General features: G+C 45.7%; 1 protein-coding gene across 1 annotated transcript in view; it reads right to left on the bottom strand.

The window, feature by feature from the left end:
* Nucleotides 1–16,369, bottom strand: part of GDI2 (GDP dissociation inhibitor 2) — a 148,100-nt gene that overhangs the window by 36,071 nt on the left and 95,660 nt on the right. Inside the window, exon 6 of the mRNA XM_069229292.1 lies at nucleotides 931–1,062. Coding sequence (XP_069085393.1) covers nucleotides 931–1,062 — 132 coding nt within the window. The remainder of the gene's footprint in view (nucleotides 1–930; nucleotides 1,063–16,369) is intronic.

Genomic DNA, 16,369 nt, shown 5'->3' with positions numbered 1-16,369 from the left:
TGAGCGGTACGGAGGTGTGTGGCACGCGGCTATAAGCTTCATGGCCCACGCACAGATGACCTTCAGATTCATAGTCCTGCAATCCTCAAAGCCCGTGAGGTTGTGGTCCTGTTGCAGGTACCACAGAGACACCAAGTGGGGATCTGTCACGAAACTTGCCTGTGAGAGGCAGCACTAGGCTTGAAACTTATCTGTTTCATTGGGGATATAGTCCAAAAAACGGCAGAAAAGTAATTAAAAAATTGACTGCCCATGTCACTTCCTGCACAACCATGCCACTCGGACCCAAATGACACCATCTACAGGTGAGCAAAGGGACTGCTCAAAAAATTTCTGGATCCAGTCTGAAGCCTGGGAAATATTCTAAGGTAAGGAACTGTGGCTAAAAATCTCTAACAGATTGTGTTACCACTTGTTACCCAAATACATGCATAAAGCCAGTACACACGGGCATTAAAATCTAACACAAAAAAATCCCTATAGCCTCCAATAACCTAGAAGAAATCAGATTGTTGACCGTTGTCTCCATAGAATGAGAGGAAAAAGCCAAAGTGAACAGATTCTTGGATACATAAGTAAATAATGTAACAAGCATATTTTGGCCCACTGTTGATTCATTCAAGTCAGTGGCTGGAGGTTTTGGCATTGTGATCACATTAGACAACTGTGCCATCTTCAAGTTCAGTAAAGGAGACCAGTAGAAGAAAAGATCTTAGTGGAAGCAGGTACATAATTTGGTTAGCTGCAAGCATGCAGTGTGTTGCTATTTTCATTGTGTTGAGTAAAAAATATAAAGACATTATTATAACAAATAACAGTTTTTTCACGAACATTGCAAGTATACTTGGATACTTGTTTTATGACCACTTTACAAGTGGCTTACCATACAAATTTGACTAACAGCTGTAGTCAGCATTTTATATGTCTTACCTAGCAAATCCCTGTGGGAGCTCACCAAGGCCATAGAGCGGATACAAGTAAGGGCTTTTCCCATATCTTGCGAGAGATTCACTGTAGAGTTTGATCCGGTTGATGGCTTCAACACAAGGCTGATCGAGGTAGCTTGAAAAAAAAAAATGGTGATTGAGGGTTAATTCGACATGTCAAAACTGCCTACCAAAGAACAATGGCCTGATTTAATGTGTTGGAGTTTTTCCTAACTGAATATAAAGCTGCACTACAATGCATTTAATACATAATCAATGGTATATGGAAGCATGCTGCAAAATAGGTGAAGGGGTCATTAAATGATGGCTATCCCAGTGCTTCAATAATCTGCCAGATTATATTATCTATTATGTAGGATATCACATGGAGAATCTCTACTGTGCACATGTTGATTTGTTTTTTAATTAATAAAAAATCCCCAAAAATACACACAAAGGATGTGACTGAAAACTGAATAAATGTTCAATTGCTGCCACTGAGCTATGCACCCAATCAGTTTTTGTTGTTTTACTGCCCTGACAAAGTATATTTAAACATGACTTAATGATGTTCAACAATCGAAGATCCATCGTATAAAAATACTGTAACATATACTTGATGTGGACTTTGTAGCAGTCCACTCAAAAACCCCTTGTTTGTTATACTCTTCCTACTCCAGCTATTGGCTTCTCTCTTGCCTTTCACTCCCTCTCTGTTTACTGTTGCTTTTTCTGTCGCACTGGTACTCCATCCTCCCGTTTCACACTCTCTATCCGCTGCCTCTCCCTCTCCCATCTATCCCGCTTTGGTGAACTGCACCAGATAACCCATCCAAGACGCTAATAGTGGCTTATACAATGCTTGTGTAAGTGCTAATACTGGCAGACAGCTCTCTTTGAATGTTATTTTATTTTCATAATAACCACTCTAAAACCGCTGCTGGTGGGTGGCAAGTGCACAAGACTGGTCATCTGAGTGTTTTATGGCAAAAACCATTCTAAGATGAGCATCTGTAAGGGTGTACACAGCCCCGGTCACCTTTGAATGTTTTTTGACATACTTACCAAAAAAATTCAAAGTAAATAAGCATTGGTAAAGTGATAGTGTTGCGGACATATATTAAAGGCAAGACAGATTGGCTTTACCAGTGCTTATGCAGTCAGAAAGGACCATGCAGTCTCCTGTCACCTGATTTGTCAATTCCATCCCCCAAATGCTATGACAGGCCATTCACAGATATCAGCTAACCAGCACTTTAGAGCAGTGGTTACCAACCTTTTGACTTCTGTGAACCCCGATTTTATCATTACTGGAACCCAGGGTCCCCCAATGAATCATTACTGTAATCTGGGGACCCCGCACTAAGTCATTACTGAAAGCTGGGGACCTAGCCTAATCTGTTGATGATATTTAATTTTTTAAGCTGTCACAGACCCCCTGGAGAGGCTTCGCGGACCCCCAGGGGGTCCCTGGACCACAGGCCGGGAACCACTGCTTTGGAGGATACGGTACTGGGAGGGGAAGATGATAGAAACAAAGTAATTTGAAATCTATTCCTCTCTCACTGATAATGGAAATGTTGGTAGTAAGTGTAGGAAAGTACCGTCTTTTTGGCATGTTTCACCTGCTGTCAGTGTGTTTTGACTGTGTTCACTGGGAACCTGTTAAACAGGACCCCAGTGACTGTGCTCTCTTCCTCTAAATTTGTTTGTTTAGGACTTTATACACCCCACAACTGGCATAATGGTACCCCCATGTAAGTCCCTAGTATATGGTATTTAGGTACCCAGAGCATTGGGGCACCAGGGGTTCCCCATGAAATGCACCCTGTATTGTGCCACCCATGGGAGCCCATGCAAAATGTGCCTGTCTGCCTGCCACTGCAGCCTTTGTGAAAAGGTGCACGCACTCTTTCACTGCACCAGGTCACTGTAAGTCACCCCTATGTTAGGCCCTCCTAGCACCAGAGGGCAGGGTGCAGGTACCTGTGTGTGAGGGCACCCCTGCATGAACAGAGGTGCCCCTATGAACTCTAGCTCCATTACACTGCACTTCATAACTGCGGGGAAGCCATTTTACCTGTGTACTGGGCACAGGTATCCAGTAACCAGTATTCAGTGACCTGTATCCAGCTACATATTGGTAACTCAGAACGTGGACATGTTTGGTATGAAACAAGTCGGAATCATCCCCCAATACTGTTCCCAGTATTGGTTGTATGATTCCATGCACTCTGGGGGCTCCTTAGAGGACCCCCAGCATTGCTCCCACCAGTCTTCTGGGGTTTTCCGGGCAGCCATCTGTTGTCACCCCTCAGACAGGTGACAGCTTGACCAGCTCAGGCAGAGGAGAGGAAGGCAGAACAAAGGATTTCCTGTGTGAGGGGAGGTAACAACCTCTCTCCCTTGGAAACAGGTGTTGCATGGCTTGGGACGGGTAGCCTCCACAAGCCACCAGGCTTTGAAGGGCACCTCTAGTTCCCTTTTTGCACGAACCAGTTTGCACTAGTCCAGGGACACCTGGTACCTGTTCTGGCATGAAACTGGACAGTAGAAAGGGGAGTGACCACTACCCTGTCTATCACCATCCTAAGAGCGGTGCCAAGAGCTCCTCCAGGTGGCCACTTGATTCTGCCATCTTGAATCCAATGTGGGCAGAGGGCCCTGACAGCAAATGAGTGGCCCGGTCAGGTAGGTGACATCACAGCCCTGTCCTGATAGGTGGTCACCTTGCTAGGTGACCAATCCCCCTTTCTGGGCTCTTTATGGTCTCCCTCTTGGGTGGGTCCTCAGATTCAATGTGCAGGATTCCAGCATCTTGTACGTCATGTACAGGCCCTGGGACTGCAACTGGGGCCTCCGGGAACTGACAATCTGTAACTTCAGCAACAACTCCGCTCTGTAGCATTGTTTCTCCGGCTCCTAACAACTGCAACATTTCCCTGGCTGTGCATCCTCTGAAGACAACAAGAAGTAAGAAGGAATCTCCCTTGGAGTGAAGGAGTCACTCCTCTGCATCCACCAACTGCAACGCCGATCAGCTACGTGGATCTTCTCTCCTACAAAGCTGCGTGGATACTGCATCACAGGTAATGGTCTGGAGAGGTCCCCTTGGTCCAATCTATTAGCTGTCCAACTTGGAGATGCTAAGCCCTTGACTCTCCATGCAGGACAGCACCCCTGTGCACAGTGACTCTTGCATCTACCAAGGTTTGTTTGTTCCTCCTCCAAGGGATCTTCAGGCTCTGTGTAGCCCTGGCCTCCAGTACTGCCTTCCTGCAAAGCACAGTCTCCTGCCAGCTGCTCCAGCGATGTGGGGCTCCCCTTCAGATGTGCTGAGTGGACCTCACTGCGACTCCTGTGCTTGCTGCCAGTGGGTTGCCTGTGGAGGCTTCCTCCTCCTCTTCTTCTCATTCTCCCAGCTGCTGAGGGTCACCCCGGACTCCCTCCTTTGGTGCAGTCCTCTGGACCTTGCTGGTCTGCTTCAGCCTTACAAAACCTTCTTCTCGGATTCTTAAATTTGCCAAGGCTTGTTGGTGGTGCTCCAACACCACTGACCAAGTGCACCACGACCGCCAACGTGAGACATAACTTGCATCAGTCTTGGAACTCCCCTTCTGCTCCTGTGCGGCACTGATGACCACCTTTGCCCACCGCCGACCTGGTCCAGCATCCACAGAGGGGTGGGGTAGTGGCTCCTGCCACTACCAGATACTCCATCACGAACTGTACTTGCTCCCCATCCTTTGCAGGTCCTCTTCGGTCAGGATACACTTTTGGGTTCTTCCCGTCTTGTCTGGGTCTTGCACAATCCTCCAATTGGTTTTGGGGAAAACCAGGTACTTACCTCTGCTCCCCTGGTCACTGGGAATCACTCTGGAAATCACCTTTTGGGGTTCCTAGTTCCTCCTGCTCCCCTCTACTGACCCCACTTACTTGGGTGGGAGACTGCCTTTTACATTCCACTTTTTAGCATATAGTTTGGCCTTCCCCTGGAGCCCTCACTATTTGCTGTTGCTTTTACCATTGCCTATTGCTTTATATGCTTTTTACTGATTGCTAATGTGTACATAATAGTGTGTATACCTACTTCCAGTTGAGGTATTGTATGCAGTATTTCTGTATTTGTGTTATGTAGGAAGCTGGCCTAGTGTGTAGTGGGGACCTAAGGTACTTACACCAGTATCCCCTTTTGGTAAGTGTAGGCATTGTCTAGAAGCCAGGCTCTCTAGAGGTAGCTGTGGATGAGCAGCCAAGGCTTATCAAGGATACATGCAAAGCTTATGCATTATTACTGTAGTCACACAGCACTTACACACATAAAAGAAACCACAGTGTTACAAAAATAAAGGTACTTTATTTTAGTGACAATACCAAAATTACTAAAAAAGGCAATACTCCCTTAGGATGTAAGTAAACACACTAGATATGTACTCTATTAATCAGAAATAGGCATAGAAAACAGTGCAAATAGCAATAACCAATAGTGCCCCTAGGGGAGCCCAAACCATATACTACAAAAATGGAATGCGAACACAGGACTCCCACCTAGTTAAGTGGAATGTGTAGAGGGCAGCTGGGAGTCCTAGAAAACCACAGAGGTAAGTAACAGAGTAGCACCCCCCCTCACCCTCTCCTCTCCCACCGGCCAGAAAAGCAGGAGTAAATCACTGGAATTTCCCCAAGCCACCCAAAAGGAGGGAAAAAGAAGAAAAGAAGACAAGACTGCAAGAAACCAGCAGTGGGTTCCTGAAGACGATGACCTATGGAGAGAGGGGACCCAGTCTAAAAGTCACAGTGGAGTCCAGGAGGAGTAGGAGCTACTACCCACCCAGCTGTACTTGCAGGAGTTGGTCGACGGTAAGGAACAACAGGTCAGCACTGCAACCCTGGTGCTGGAGAAGAGTTCCTGATGGATGCAGGAATTCCACCAACAAGCCTTGATAAAGGCAAACTCACGATTAGTGGAAAGGTGGTGCTGCCGGGGACCAGCAAGGCCCAGGAGAACTCCACCCATGAGGGGGGAGTCACAGAGGACCCTCAGCGACACACGGGACCCACAGGAGTCCCGCAAGACGTCGACACAGGTTGCAGAAGAAGTCCGCGCAGCACTTCAGAAACGGATCCCACGCTACATGAGAACCACGCTGAGGGCTGTGCTTTGCAGGACAGATCGCTGGCAGCTGGAGCTACACGTCACCTGAAGATCCCTTGGAGGAAATGCAAACAAGCCTTGGCAGCTACAAGATACGCGGTGCACAGGGGTACTTTCCTGCATGGGAAGGCAAGGGCTTACCTCCACCAAAGCTAGACAACTGGCAGAGAGGACCAAGAGGACTAGTCCAGACCACCACCCGTAATGCAGGATCCACTCAACTCAAGATGAAGGGAGATCCATGCAGCCAGTCGTCCTTGCAGCAGGTGCCTGCGGATGCAGGGAAGTGACTCATTCACTCCAAGGGAGATTCCTTTTTTTTCTTGTGCCAGTTGAAGAGTTGCTGTCTTCCGAGGATGCACGGCCAGGGAAATGTTGCAAAGCTGGAAGGAGCCGTGGAAATCAAAGTTGTCTTGTTCATGGATTGCAGCATTGTCGATTCCTGGAGAGTCCAGTCGCAGTTCCAGTGGGCAGTTGAAATGGAGGTTGCAGAGGACTCCTGCTGGAGCCTAGCAAGCCGAGTCTGAGGACCCACTGAAGAAAGAGACCCTAAATAGCCCTGAAAGGGGGATTAGTCACGTAGCCAGGTAAGCACCTATCAGGAGGGAGCTCTGACGTCACCTGCCTGGCCACTCAGATGCTCCCAGAGTTCCCTGCCAACCTTGGAAACAAGATGGCAGAACCCAGGGACCTTCTGGAGGAGCTTGGAGGACCACCTCTGGGGTGGTGATGGACAGGGGAGTGGTCACTCCCCTTTCCATTATCCAGTTTCACGCCAGAGCAGGGAAATAGAAAAAATTATATAACAGTGATTTAAGGTTTTATCTTTGCTTTGATGTAGCATGTTTGAATGCATTTAACGATCCATCTTGCTAAGCCTTGTTTAGATATAGGATTACCTTTATGTGGATGTTGAAAGGCAAACAAAAAGTTGTTTGGTCTTTCTAAAATCTTTAGTTCTGTCAATGTAATACATAAGAGCTCTTTTGAGATCGAAGGTATGAAGAGCTCTTTCTGCCACAGAGTCTGGCTGTGGAAAGAAGACTGTCAATTCCACTGTTTGATGTGAAATGAGATACTACTTTTGGTAGACATTTAGCTCAAAGGAAGGCAACTTTCCTTGTTAAAAATTGAATATGACAATACTGCATAGGTTCAAAAGGTGGGCCCATAAGTCTGGCAAGTATGATATTTAAATTCCATGAAGGAACAGGTGGTGTTTTGGGTGGAATAATGCGTTTTAATCCTTCCATGAAGGCTTTAATAACAGGAAATTTGAACAGAGAAGTGTGTTGAATAGTTTGCAAATAAGCAGATATTGCAGTAAGGTGGATTTTGTTGGATGAGAAAGCTAATGAAAATGTCACTTACCCAGTGTACATCTGTTCGTGGCATCAGTCGCAGTAGATTCGCATGTTTTGCAATAGCTCGCCATCTGGTGTTGGGCCGGAGTGTTACAAGTTGTTTTTCTTCGAAGAAGTCTTTCGAGTCACGGGACCGAGTGACTCCTCCTTTTGTCTCCATTGCGCATGGGCGTCGACTCCATCTTCGATTGTTTTTCCCCGCAGAGGGTGAGGTAGGAGTTGAATTGTAGTAATAGTGCCCATGCAATGGAGTGACTAAGTATGCACCTATTTAAGGTTGAGATGATACATATATAAATAGTTGAAGGTAACTTCCAAACTGCTACAGGCTCCCGGGGAGGCGGGTGGGCACATGCGAATCTACTGCGACTGATGCCACGAACAGATGTACACTGGGTAAGTGACATTTTCAGTTCGATGGCATCTGTCGCTGTAGATACGCATGTTTTGCATAGACTAGTAAGCAGTTATCTCTCCAAAAGCGGTGGATCAGCCTGTAGGAGTGGAAGTAGTCTGAAACAATGTTCTTAATACGGCTTGACCTACTGTGGCTTGTTGTGCGGATCACACGTCTACACAGTAGTGCTTGGTGAATGTGTGAGGCGTAGACCATGTGGCTGCCTTACATATTTCTTGCATTGGGATGTTTCCTAGAAAGGCCATGGTAGCACCTTTCTTTCTGGTTGAGTGTGCCCTTGGTGTAATGGGCAGCTGTCGTTTAGCTTTAAGGTAGCAGATTTGGATGCATTTAACTATCCATCTGGCTATACCTTGTTTTGATATTGGGTTTCCTGCATGAGGTTTTTGAAATGCAATAAATAGTTGTTTAGTCTTTCTGATGTTTTTTGTTCTGTCAATGTAATACATCAATGCTCTTTTGACATCTAATGTATGCAGTGCCCTTTCAGCTACGGTATCTGGCTGTGGAAAGAACACTGGAAGTTCCACTGTTTGATTTAGATGGAACGGTGAAATAACCTTTGGCAAAAATTTAGGATTGGTCCTTAGGACGACCTTATTCTTGTGTAGTTGTATAAAAGGCTCCTGTATTGTAAACGCCTGAATCTCGCTTACTCTTCTTAGGGAAGTAATGGCGATGAGAAATGCCACCTTCCAGGTTAGGAACTGTATTTCGCAGGAGTGCATGGGTTCAAAAGGTGGACCCATAAGTCTAGTTAGGACAACATTTAGGTTCCATGAAGGAACAGGTGGTGTTCTTGGTGGTATAATTCTCCTAAGGCCCTCCATGAATGCTTTAATGACTGGTATCTTATATAGGGAAGTTGAATAGGTAGTCTGCAGGTATGCAGATATTGCTGCAAGGTGTATTTTAATTGAAGAGAAAGCCAGGTTAGATTTTTGTAAGTGAAGCAAGTAACCCACTACATGTTCTGGAGTTGTGTGTAATGGTTGTATTTGATTAATATGGCAGTAGCAAACAAACCTCTTCCATTTACTTGCATAGCAGTGCCTGGTGGATGGCCTTCTGGCTTGTTTTATGACTTCCATACATTCTTGGGTAAGTTGTAAGTGCCCGAATTCTAGGATTTCAGGAGCCAGATTGCTAGATTCAGCGATGCTGGATCTGGGTGTCTGATCTTTTGGTTGTGCTGTGTCAACAGATCTGGCCTGTTGGGCAATTTGATGCAGGGTACTACTGATAGGTCTAGCAGCGTTGTGTACCAGGGTTGCCTTGCCCAAGTTGGTGCTATTAATATGAGTTTGAGTTTGTTTTGACTGAGTTTGTTTACCAGGTAAGGAAGGAGAGGGAGAGGAGGAAAAGCGTAAGCAAATATCCCTGACCAGTTCATCCATAGGGCATTGCCTTGGGACTGTTTGTGTGGGTATCTGGATGCGAAGTTTTGGCATTTTGCGTTCTCCTTTGTCGCAAACAAGTCTATCTGAGGTGTTCCCCAGAGTTTGAAATAAGTGTTCAGAATTTGGGGGTGAATTTCCCATTCGTGGACCTGTTGGTGATCTCGAGAGAGATTGTCTGCGAGTTGATTTTGGATTCCTGGTATAAATTGTGCTATTAGGCGAATTTGGTTGTGAATTGCCCAACGCCAAATCTTTTGTGCTAGCAGGCTTAACTGCGTGGAGTGCGTCCCCCCTTGCTTGTTTAGATAATACATTGTTGTCATGTTGTCTGTTTTGACGAGAATGTATTTGTGAACTATTATTGGTTGGAAAGCTTTTAGTGCTTGAAAAACTGCTAGAAGTTCTAGGTGATTTATATGCAGTTTTGTTTGATGTACGTTCCATTGTCCTTGTATGCTGTGTTGATCGAGGTGTGCTCCCCACCCTGTCATGGAAGCATCTGTTGTTATTACGTATTGTGGCACTGGGTCTTGGAAAGGCCGCCCTTTGTTTAAATTTATGTTGTTCCACCACAGAAGCGAGAGGTAAGTTTGGCGGTCTATTAACACCAGATCTAGAAGGTGACCCTGTGCTTGTGACCATTGTGATGCTAGGCACTGTTGTAAGGGCCTCATGTGCAGTCTTGCGTTTGGGACAATGGCTATGCATGAAGACATCATGCCTAGGAGTTGTAGTACCATCTTTGCTTGTATCCTTTGTGTTGGATACATGCGTTGTATGATGGTGTTGAAATTTTGAATTCTTTGGGGACTTGGAGTGGCTACTCCTTTTGATGTGTCTATTATGGCTCCCAGGTATTGTTGTACCTTGCGCGGCAGAATTTTGGATTTTGTGAAATTGACGGTGAACCCTAGTTTGAAGAGGGTTTGTATGATATGATTTGTGTGATATGAGCACTCTATTAACGAATGGGCCTTGATTAGCCAGTCGTCTAGATATGGGAACACATGTATTTGCTGCCTTCTTATGTGTGCAGCGACTACCGCTAGACATTTGGTAAAGACTCTTGGTGCGGTTGTTAATCCGAAAGGTAGTACCTTGAATTGGTAATGCATTCCCTTGAATACAAACCTTAGGTATTTCCTGTGCGATGGGTGTATTGGTATATGGAAATAAGCATCCTTGAGGTCTAAAGTTGCCATGTAGTCGTGTAGTTTTAGCAATGGCAATACTTCTTGTAGTGTGACCATGTGAAAGTGGTCTGATTTGATGAAAGTGTTCACTACTCTGAGGTCTAGGATTGGTCTCAGCGTTTTGTCCTTCTTTGGTATCAGAAAGTACAGTGAGTAAACTCCTGTGTTTATTTGTGTGTTTGGCACTAATTCGATTGCATTCTTTTGCAATAGTGCCTGCACTTCTATCTCCAGGAGATTGGAATGGTGTGTTGTCAAATTTTGTGCTTTTGGTGGTATGTTTGGAGGGAATTGTAGAAATTCTATGCAATAACCATGTTGGATAATTGCTAGAACCCAAGTGTCTGTAGTGATTTCCTCCCATGCTTTGTAATAATGACTTATTCTTCCCCCCACTGGTGTTGTGTGGAGGGGGTGAGTGACATGTGAGTCACTGTTTAGTAGTAGGGGTTTTGGGGCTCTGAAATCTTCCTCTATTTCTAGGGAATTGCCCTCCTCTATATTGTCCCCAAAAACCTCCTCTATACTGTCCCTGGTAACTGGACGGTGTTGCTTGTGAGGTGCTGGCTTGTGTGCTCTGACCCCGAAACCCCCCTCGAAAGGGTGTTTTACGGAATGTGCTGTAATTGCCTCTGCTCTGCAGGGAGTAGAGTGCGCCCATGGCTTTGGCAGTGTCCGTATCTTTTTTGAGTTTCTCAATCGCTGTGTCCACTTCTGGACCGAACAGTTCTTTTTCGTTAAAAGGCATATTGAGAACTGCTTGTTGAATCTCTGGTTTAAATCCAGACGTTCGGAGCCATGCATGCCTTCTGATAGTTACAGATGTATTAATTGTCCGTGCAGCTGTATCTGCAGCGTCCATGGAGGAGCGGATCTGGTTGTTGGAAATGGTCTGTCCCTCCTCAACCACTTGTTTTGCCCTATTTTGTAAGTCCTTGGGCAGATGTTCAATGAGATGTTGCATCTCGTCCCAGTGGGCTCTGTCATAGCGCGCAAGTAGTGCCTGGGAGTTCGCGATGCGCCACTGGTTTGCAGCTTGTGCTGCGACTCTCTTGCCAGCTGCATCGAACTTGCAGCTTTCTTTATCTGGGGGTGGTGCATCTCCAGATGTGTGGGAGTTGGCCCTTTTCCTAGCTGCTCCTACAACGACAGAGTCTGGTGGCAGCTGTGTAGTGATGAAAACCGGGTCTGTAGGAGGCGCCTTATACTTTTTTTCCACTCTTGGTGTGATTGCCCTACTTTTGACCGGCTCCTTAAAGATGTATTTTGCGTGCCGGAGCATACCAGGGAGCATAGGCAGGCTTTGGTATGAGCTGTTGGTGGAGGAGAGTGTGTTGAATAAAAAAATCATCCTCGACCTGTTCTGAGTGGAGGCTTACGTTGTGAAATTGTGCTGCTCTAGCCACCACCTGAGAATACGCGGTGCTGTCCTCTGGTGGAGATGGCTTCGTAGGGTATGCCTTCGGACTGTTATCTGACACTGGGGCGTCGTATAGGTCCCATGCGTCTTGATCTTGGTCACCCTGGCTTATGGTGGTGTGAGCTGGGGAGTGTGATGGAGTTTGTGCTGGTGAGACGTTAATCACGGGCGGAGGAAAGGGTGGTGGGGTAACTCTTTTCACCACTTTTGGTTGTGGTGTCTGTTCAGTTTGGAACTCCAACCTTCTCTTTCTTCTAATGGGGGGAAGGGTGCTTATTTTTCCTGTCCCCTGCTGTATGAAAATACGCTTTTGCGTATGGTCTACATCAGTTGATTGTAGCTCTTCCTCAAACCTATGCTTTTGCATTTGGGAGGTTAGCGAGTGCTCTTCTGTATAAGAGCCTGAAGCTGGGTCGCTTGCAGTTTGTTTCGGCACCGAAACCCTGTCTGCGTGTTTTTTCGGCTCCGAGGTGCCTTTTTTCTTTTTCGGGGCCAAAACCTCTCGGCGTCTATCTTCTTCGGTGCCGCTGTCTCGGCGTCGAGCCGTGTCCACACCGGCATCTCGGTGTCGAGGCTTGTCTCCAGCACTTTCTCGGTCCAGAGAAGGCTGCGTGCCGGTGTCTCGACCGGAGTCGGACGATCTCGGCACTGTTTGGGCCTTTTTCGGTGCCGACGGTCGGTCACCGAATTTATGGGTGGAGCCATGGGCCTTGTAAATCTTCCTCTGTGTGGTTTTCGACGTCTTACTCACGGTTTGTGTATCGTCGAATCCTTCGGAGTCCGATTCTTGGATCGAGAAGGTACCTTCCTCTTCTTGTTCCTCGAACTCCCGGTGGGCTGTCGGCGCGGACGCCATCTGAAGTCTTCTGGCTCGACGGTCTCGGAGTGTTTTTCGGGACCGGAACGCACGACAGGCCTCGCAGGTGTCTTCACTGTGCTCAGGTGACAGGCACAGGTTACAGACCAAGTGTTGGTCTGTATAGGGGTATTTATTGTGGCATTTGGGGCAGAAACGGAACGGGGTCCGTTCCATCGGCGTTCTTCAGCATGCGGTCGGGCCGACCAGGCCCCGACGGGGGATAGAAAAACTACCCCGAAGGGCACCGGAGCTCTTCGATCTTCGATGCGGTGTTGAATCTAACTACGCCGACCCCGAACGCAACAATACCGACGAAAATCTTCCGAAATTAGCTATCTTTCCGTTCCGAAACTCGGAGCGACAGGAACACGTCCGAACCCGATGGCGGAAAAAAAACAATCGAAGATGGAGTCGACGCCCATGCGCAATGGAGACAAAAGGAGGAGTCACTCGGTCCCGTGACTCGAAAGACTTCTTCGAAGAAAAACACCTTGTAACACTCCGGCCCAACACCAGATGGCGAGCTATTGCAAAACATGCGTATCTACAGCGACAGATGCCATCGAACATTTGATTTCTGTAAATCAAGTAGATAGCACTGAATTTCTTGCATAGATGCTGCAAGTGGTTCCGTTTTTTTTAGATTGATAGTAATAGACAAATCTTTTCCACTTGTTTGCGTAACATTGTCTAGTAGTAGGTTTACATGCTTGTTTAATTACTTCCATACATTATGATGGAAGCTTTAGGTAACCAAACTCTAAGACTTCAGGAGCCAAATCGCTAGATTGAGAGAATTGGGGTTTGGGTGCCTTATTTGACCTTTGTTCTGTGTTAACATGTCTGGTCTGTTTGGGAGTCTGGAATGAGGTACTACAGACAGATCTAGGAGTGTTATTTACCAATGCTGAAATGGCCACGTTGGGGCTATGAGTATAATGGTGATTGAAGGTTGACGTAGCTTGCTGACCAGAAAGGGAAGGAGTGGGAGATGGGAAAAGCATAAGCAAATATCTCTGACCAATTGATCCATAGAGCATTGCCCTTGGATAGGGGATGTGGGTGTCTGGATGCGAAGTTTTGGCATTTTGCATTTTCGGTTGTTGCGAATAGGTCTATTTCTGGTGTCACCCCTTTTGAAAGTATTTTTGAAAGTATTTTTGAAGTACTTGGGGGTGATTCCTGCTTAGGACATCTGCCGGCTGATTGTCTATCCCTGGAATGTATTGTGCTAACAGATGAATGGGATTGTGAATTGTCCATTTTCATATTGTTTGGGCTAGTAGGGACAGTTGAGATGAATGCGTCCCGCCATGTTTGTTGAGGTAATACATGGTTGTCATGTTGTGTGTTTTTATGAGAACAGTCTTCTGTTTGAGAAGCGGTTGAAACGCTTTTAGGGCAAGAAATACAGCTAATAATTCTAGGTGGTTTATGTGAAACTGTTTCTGCTTGGCATCCCATTCTCCCTGAATGGTATGATTGTTGAGATGAGCTCCCCAATCTATCATGGATGAGTCTGTTGTGATTATGGTCTGAGGCAGAGCCTTGAAATGACCGACCCTTCATTAGATTGCTGAGATTCCACCATTGAAGGGGCATATGTGTTTGCTGGTCTATCAACACTATATCTTGAAGATGACCGTTTGCTTGAGACGATTGTTGTGAGAGGCGCTGTTGTAAGGGTCTCATGTTTAGTCTTGCATGTGGAACTATAGCTATGCAAGATGACATCATCACTAGAATATTCATTATGAATCTTATATTGTTGATTTGGCTGTATGTTTGGTATGAGAATTTGGAAAGCTTGTATCCTCTGTGCATTTGGGTTTGCTAGGGCCTTTTGAGTATCTAGAATAGCACCTAGGTAAGGTTGTACTTGTGCTGGTTGAAGGTGTGATTTTTGGTATTGAGAGTGAACCCTAGTGTATCTAGGGATTCTATCACATATTGTGTTGTTGGCATTGTGTAAAATTGTTTGATTTTATTAGCCAATCATCTAGATATGGAAAGACTGGAAGGAGTTGTCTTCTTAAGTAGGCTGCTACTACTGCTAGACATTTTGTGAACACTCTTGGAGCTGTTATGCAATGGCAAAACAGTGAACTGGTAATGTTTTCCTGCTATGACGAACCTGAGGTATTTTCTGTGAGCTGGATGGATGGGTATGTGAAAATACGCATCTTTGAGGTCTGAAGCATCATGTAACCGTGTTTTAGTAGTAGTGGAAAAACATCCTGCAGAGTTACCATGTAAAAATGTTCTGGCAGGATGTTCTTTGTAGCTCTAGGGTTCTGGTGCTCCAAAAGCACGTCTGTCCATGACAGTGGAAAAACACAGAGGTAAGTGTATTTGTGTTGTACATTGTAGATTTTGGGGAAGGATCCCGAGTCACCTCAAAAAAGATACTTGTACTTTGAAGAAAAACAAGTAGTAACATCCACGACTAACACTAGATGGGAGGAGTGCGTAAAGCATATGATCTACAAGAGTGTGCAAAGAAAATGTGCTTTTTGAATGTAAAAGCTTGACAGGAGAATTTATGGTTTTTCGGTTGGGCTAGTTAAAATTGAGGACTGTCACCCAGCCAGCAGGAGGTGGCTGTCGAAACTCATGTCATATAAAGTTGGTCTGTCTGTTGTATAACGCATATTAGGTAATACCTTTTTGGAAGGACTGCCTTTCCCAGAAGGTAGAAAGAGGCTAGAGGAAAAGTCATACACGCACTTCTTTACGGTAATTAGATTGTTAAACGTGATTTAAAGTATACGTGGAACATTTTTGTATTGTTTTTGGTGTTATAATAAGCTTGTATGATGATTTATTTGTAAATAAATAAATCACAAGCACAGTTTGGGTAGACTAAATTCCCACAACAAAATATCTCTCGGAAAGGTATCACCTAGGACTGTAGATGTAGTATTCTGGAACTTTTCATTGGCAGAAGTCTCCATAGCCAAACATGGCTTAAAAAAATACAAGTCTCTTCCACTAAAATAATAGAGACGTTGTAAACTGTCTTGTGCAGATAATGTAAATGTCAGTTGTACTTAGACGTGGGTTTTGCACAAAATCTAGCCCTGCAACCAGAGCACTGTGTCACCGACTTGCAATGGCAGTTAGAGTCCTTCTAAGCACATAAATCGTCACCGACTTTAGACTTGTGCCCTTCAGCAGCCACCTCATGTTCTACTGACATCGGTCTGGTCACTAAGGTTTTCTGATGCCTTAGGTGCATTGGGTACGCCCAGACGACGGTCCCAAGCTCTCTGTGCCATAGGACTCAAGGTACACCTTACTGATGAGAATTAAGGATGTTGAAACCGGTCTAGGTTTGCTTCTGGTCCCTTCTGGAAGGGGTCTTACATGTCAGTTTGGGCCAGACTGTTCCCCCTGAGGAGCAGAGTTGCACAGATTTTCTTAAGGAGGGTCTTTGTCTAGAGTATCATGGTGGGCTTAGAACAATGGAGTGGAATGCGTCCCAGAGCAATTGCCAGTGGCTTGAGATTAATTCAAGCATTTCATCCATCACCTTCTTGTTGTTACTGCCATGAATGGTGGCAGGATATAAGTAGTACTTTTTAACAGTTCAAACATTTAATTACTTCATTAACACAGGGATTCGAACAAAGGA

The sequence above is a fragment of the Pleurodeles waltl genome, chromosome 4_1 (assembly GCF_031143425.1).
Source record: "Pleurodeles waltl isolate 20211129_DDA chromosome 4_1, aPleWal1.hap1.20221129, whole genome shotgun sequence".
Taxonomy (NCBI): Eukaryota; Metazoa; Chordata; class Amphibia; order Caudata; family Salamandridae; genus Pleurodeles; species Pleurodeles waltl.
Note: the sequence above shows the minus strand (reverse complement) of the source record. Positions and strands in the feature narration are given on the sequence as shown.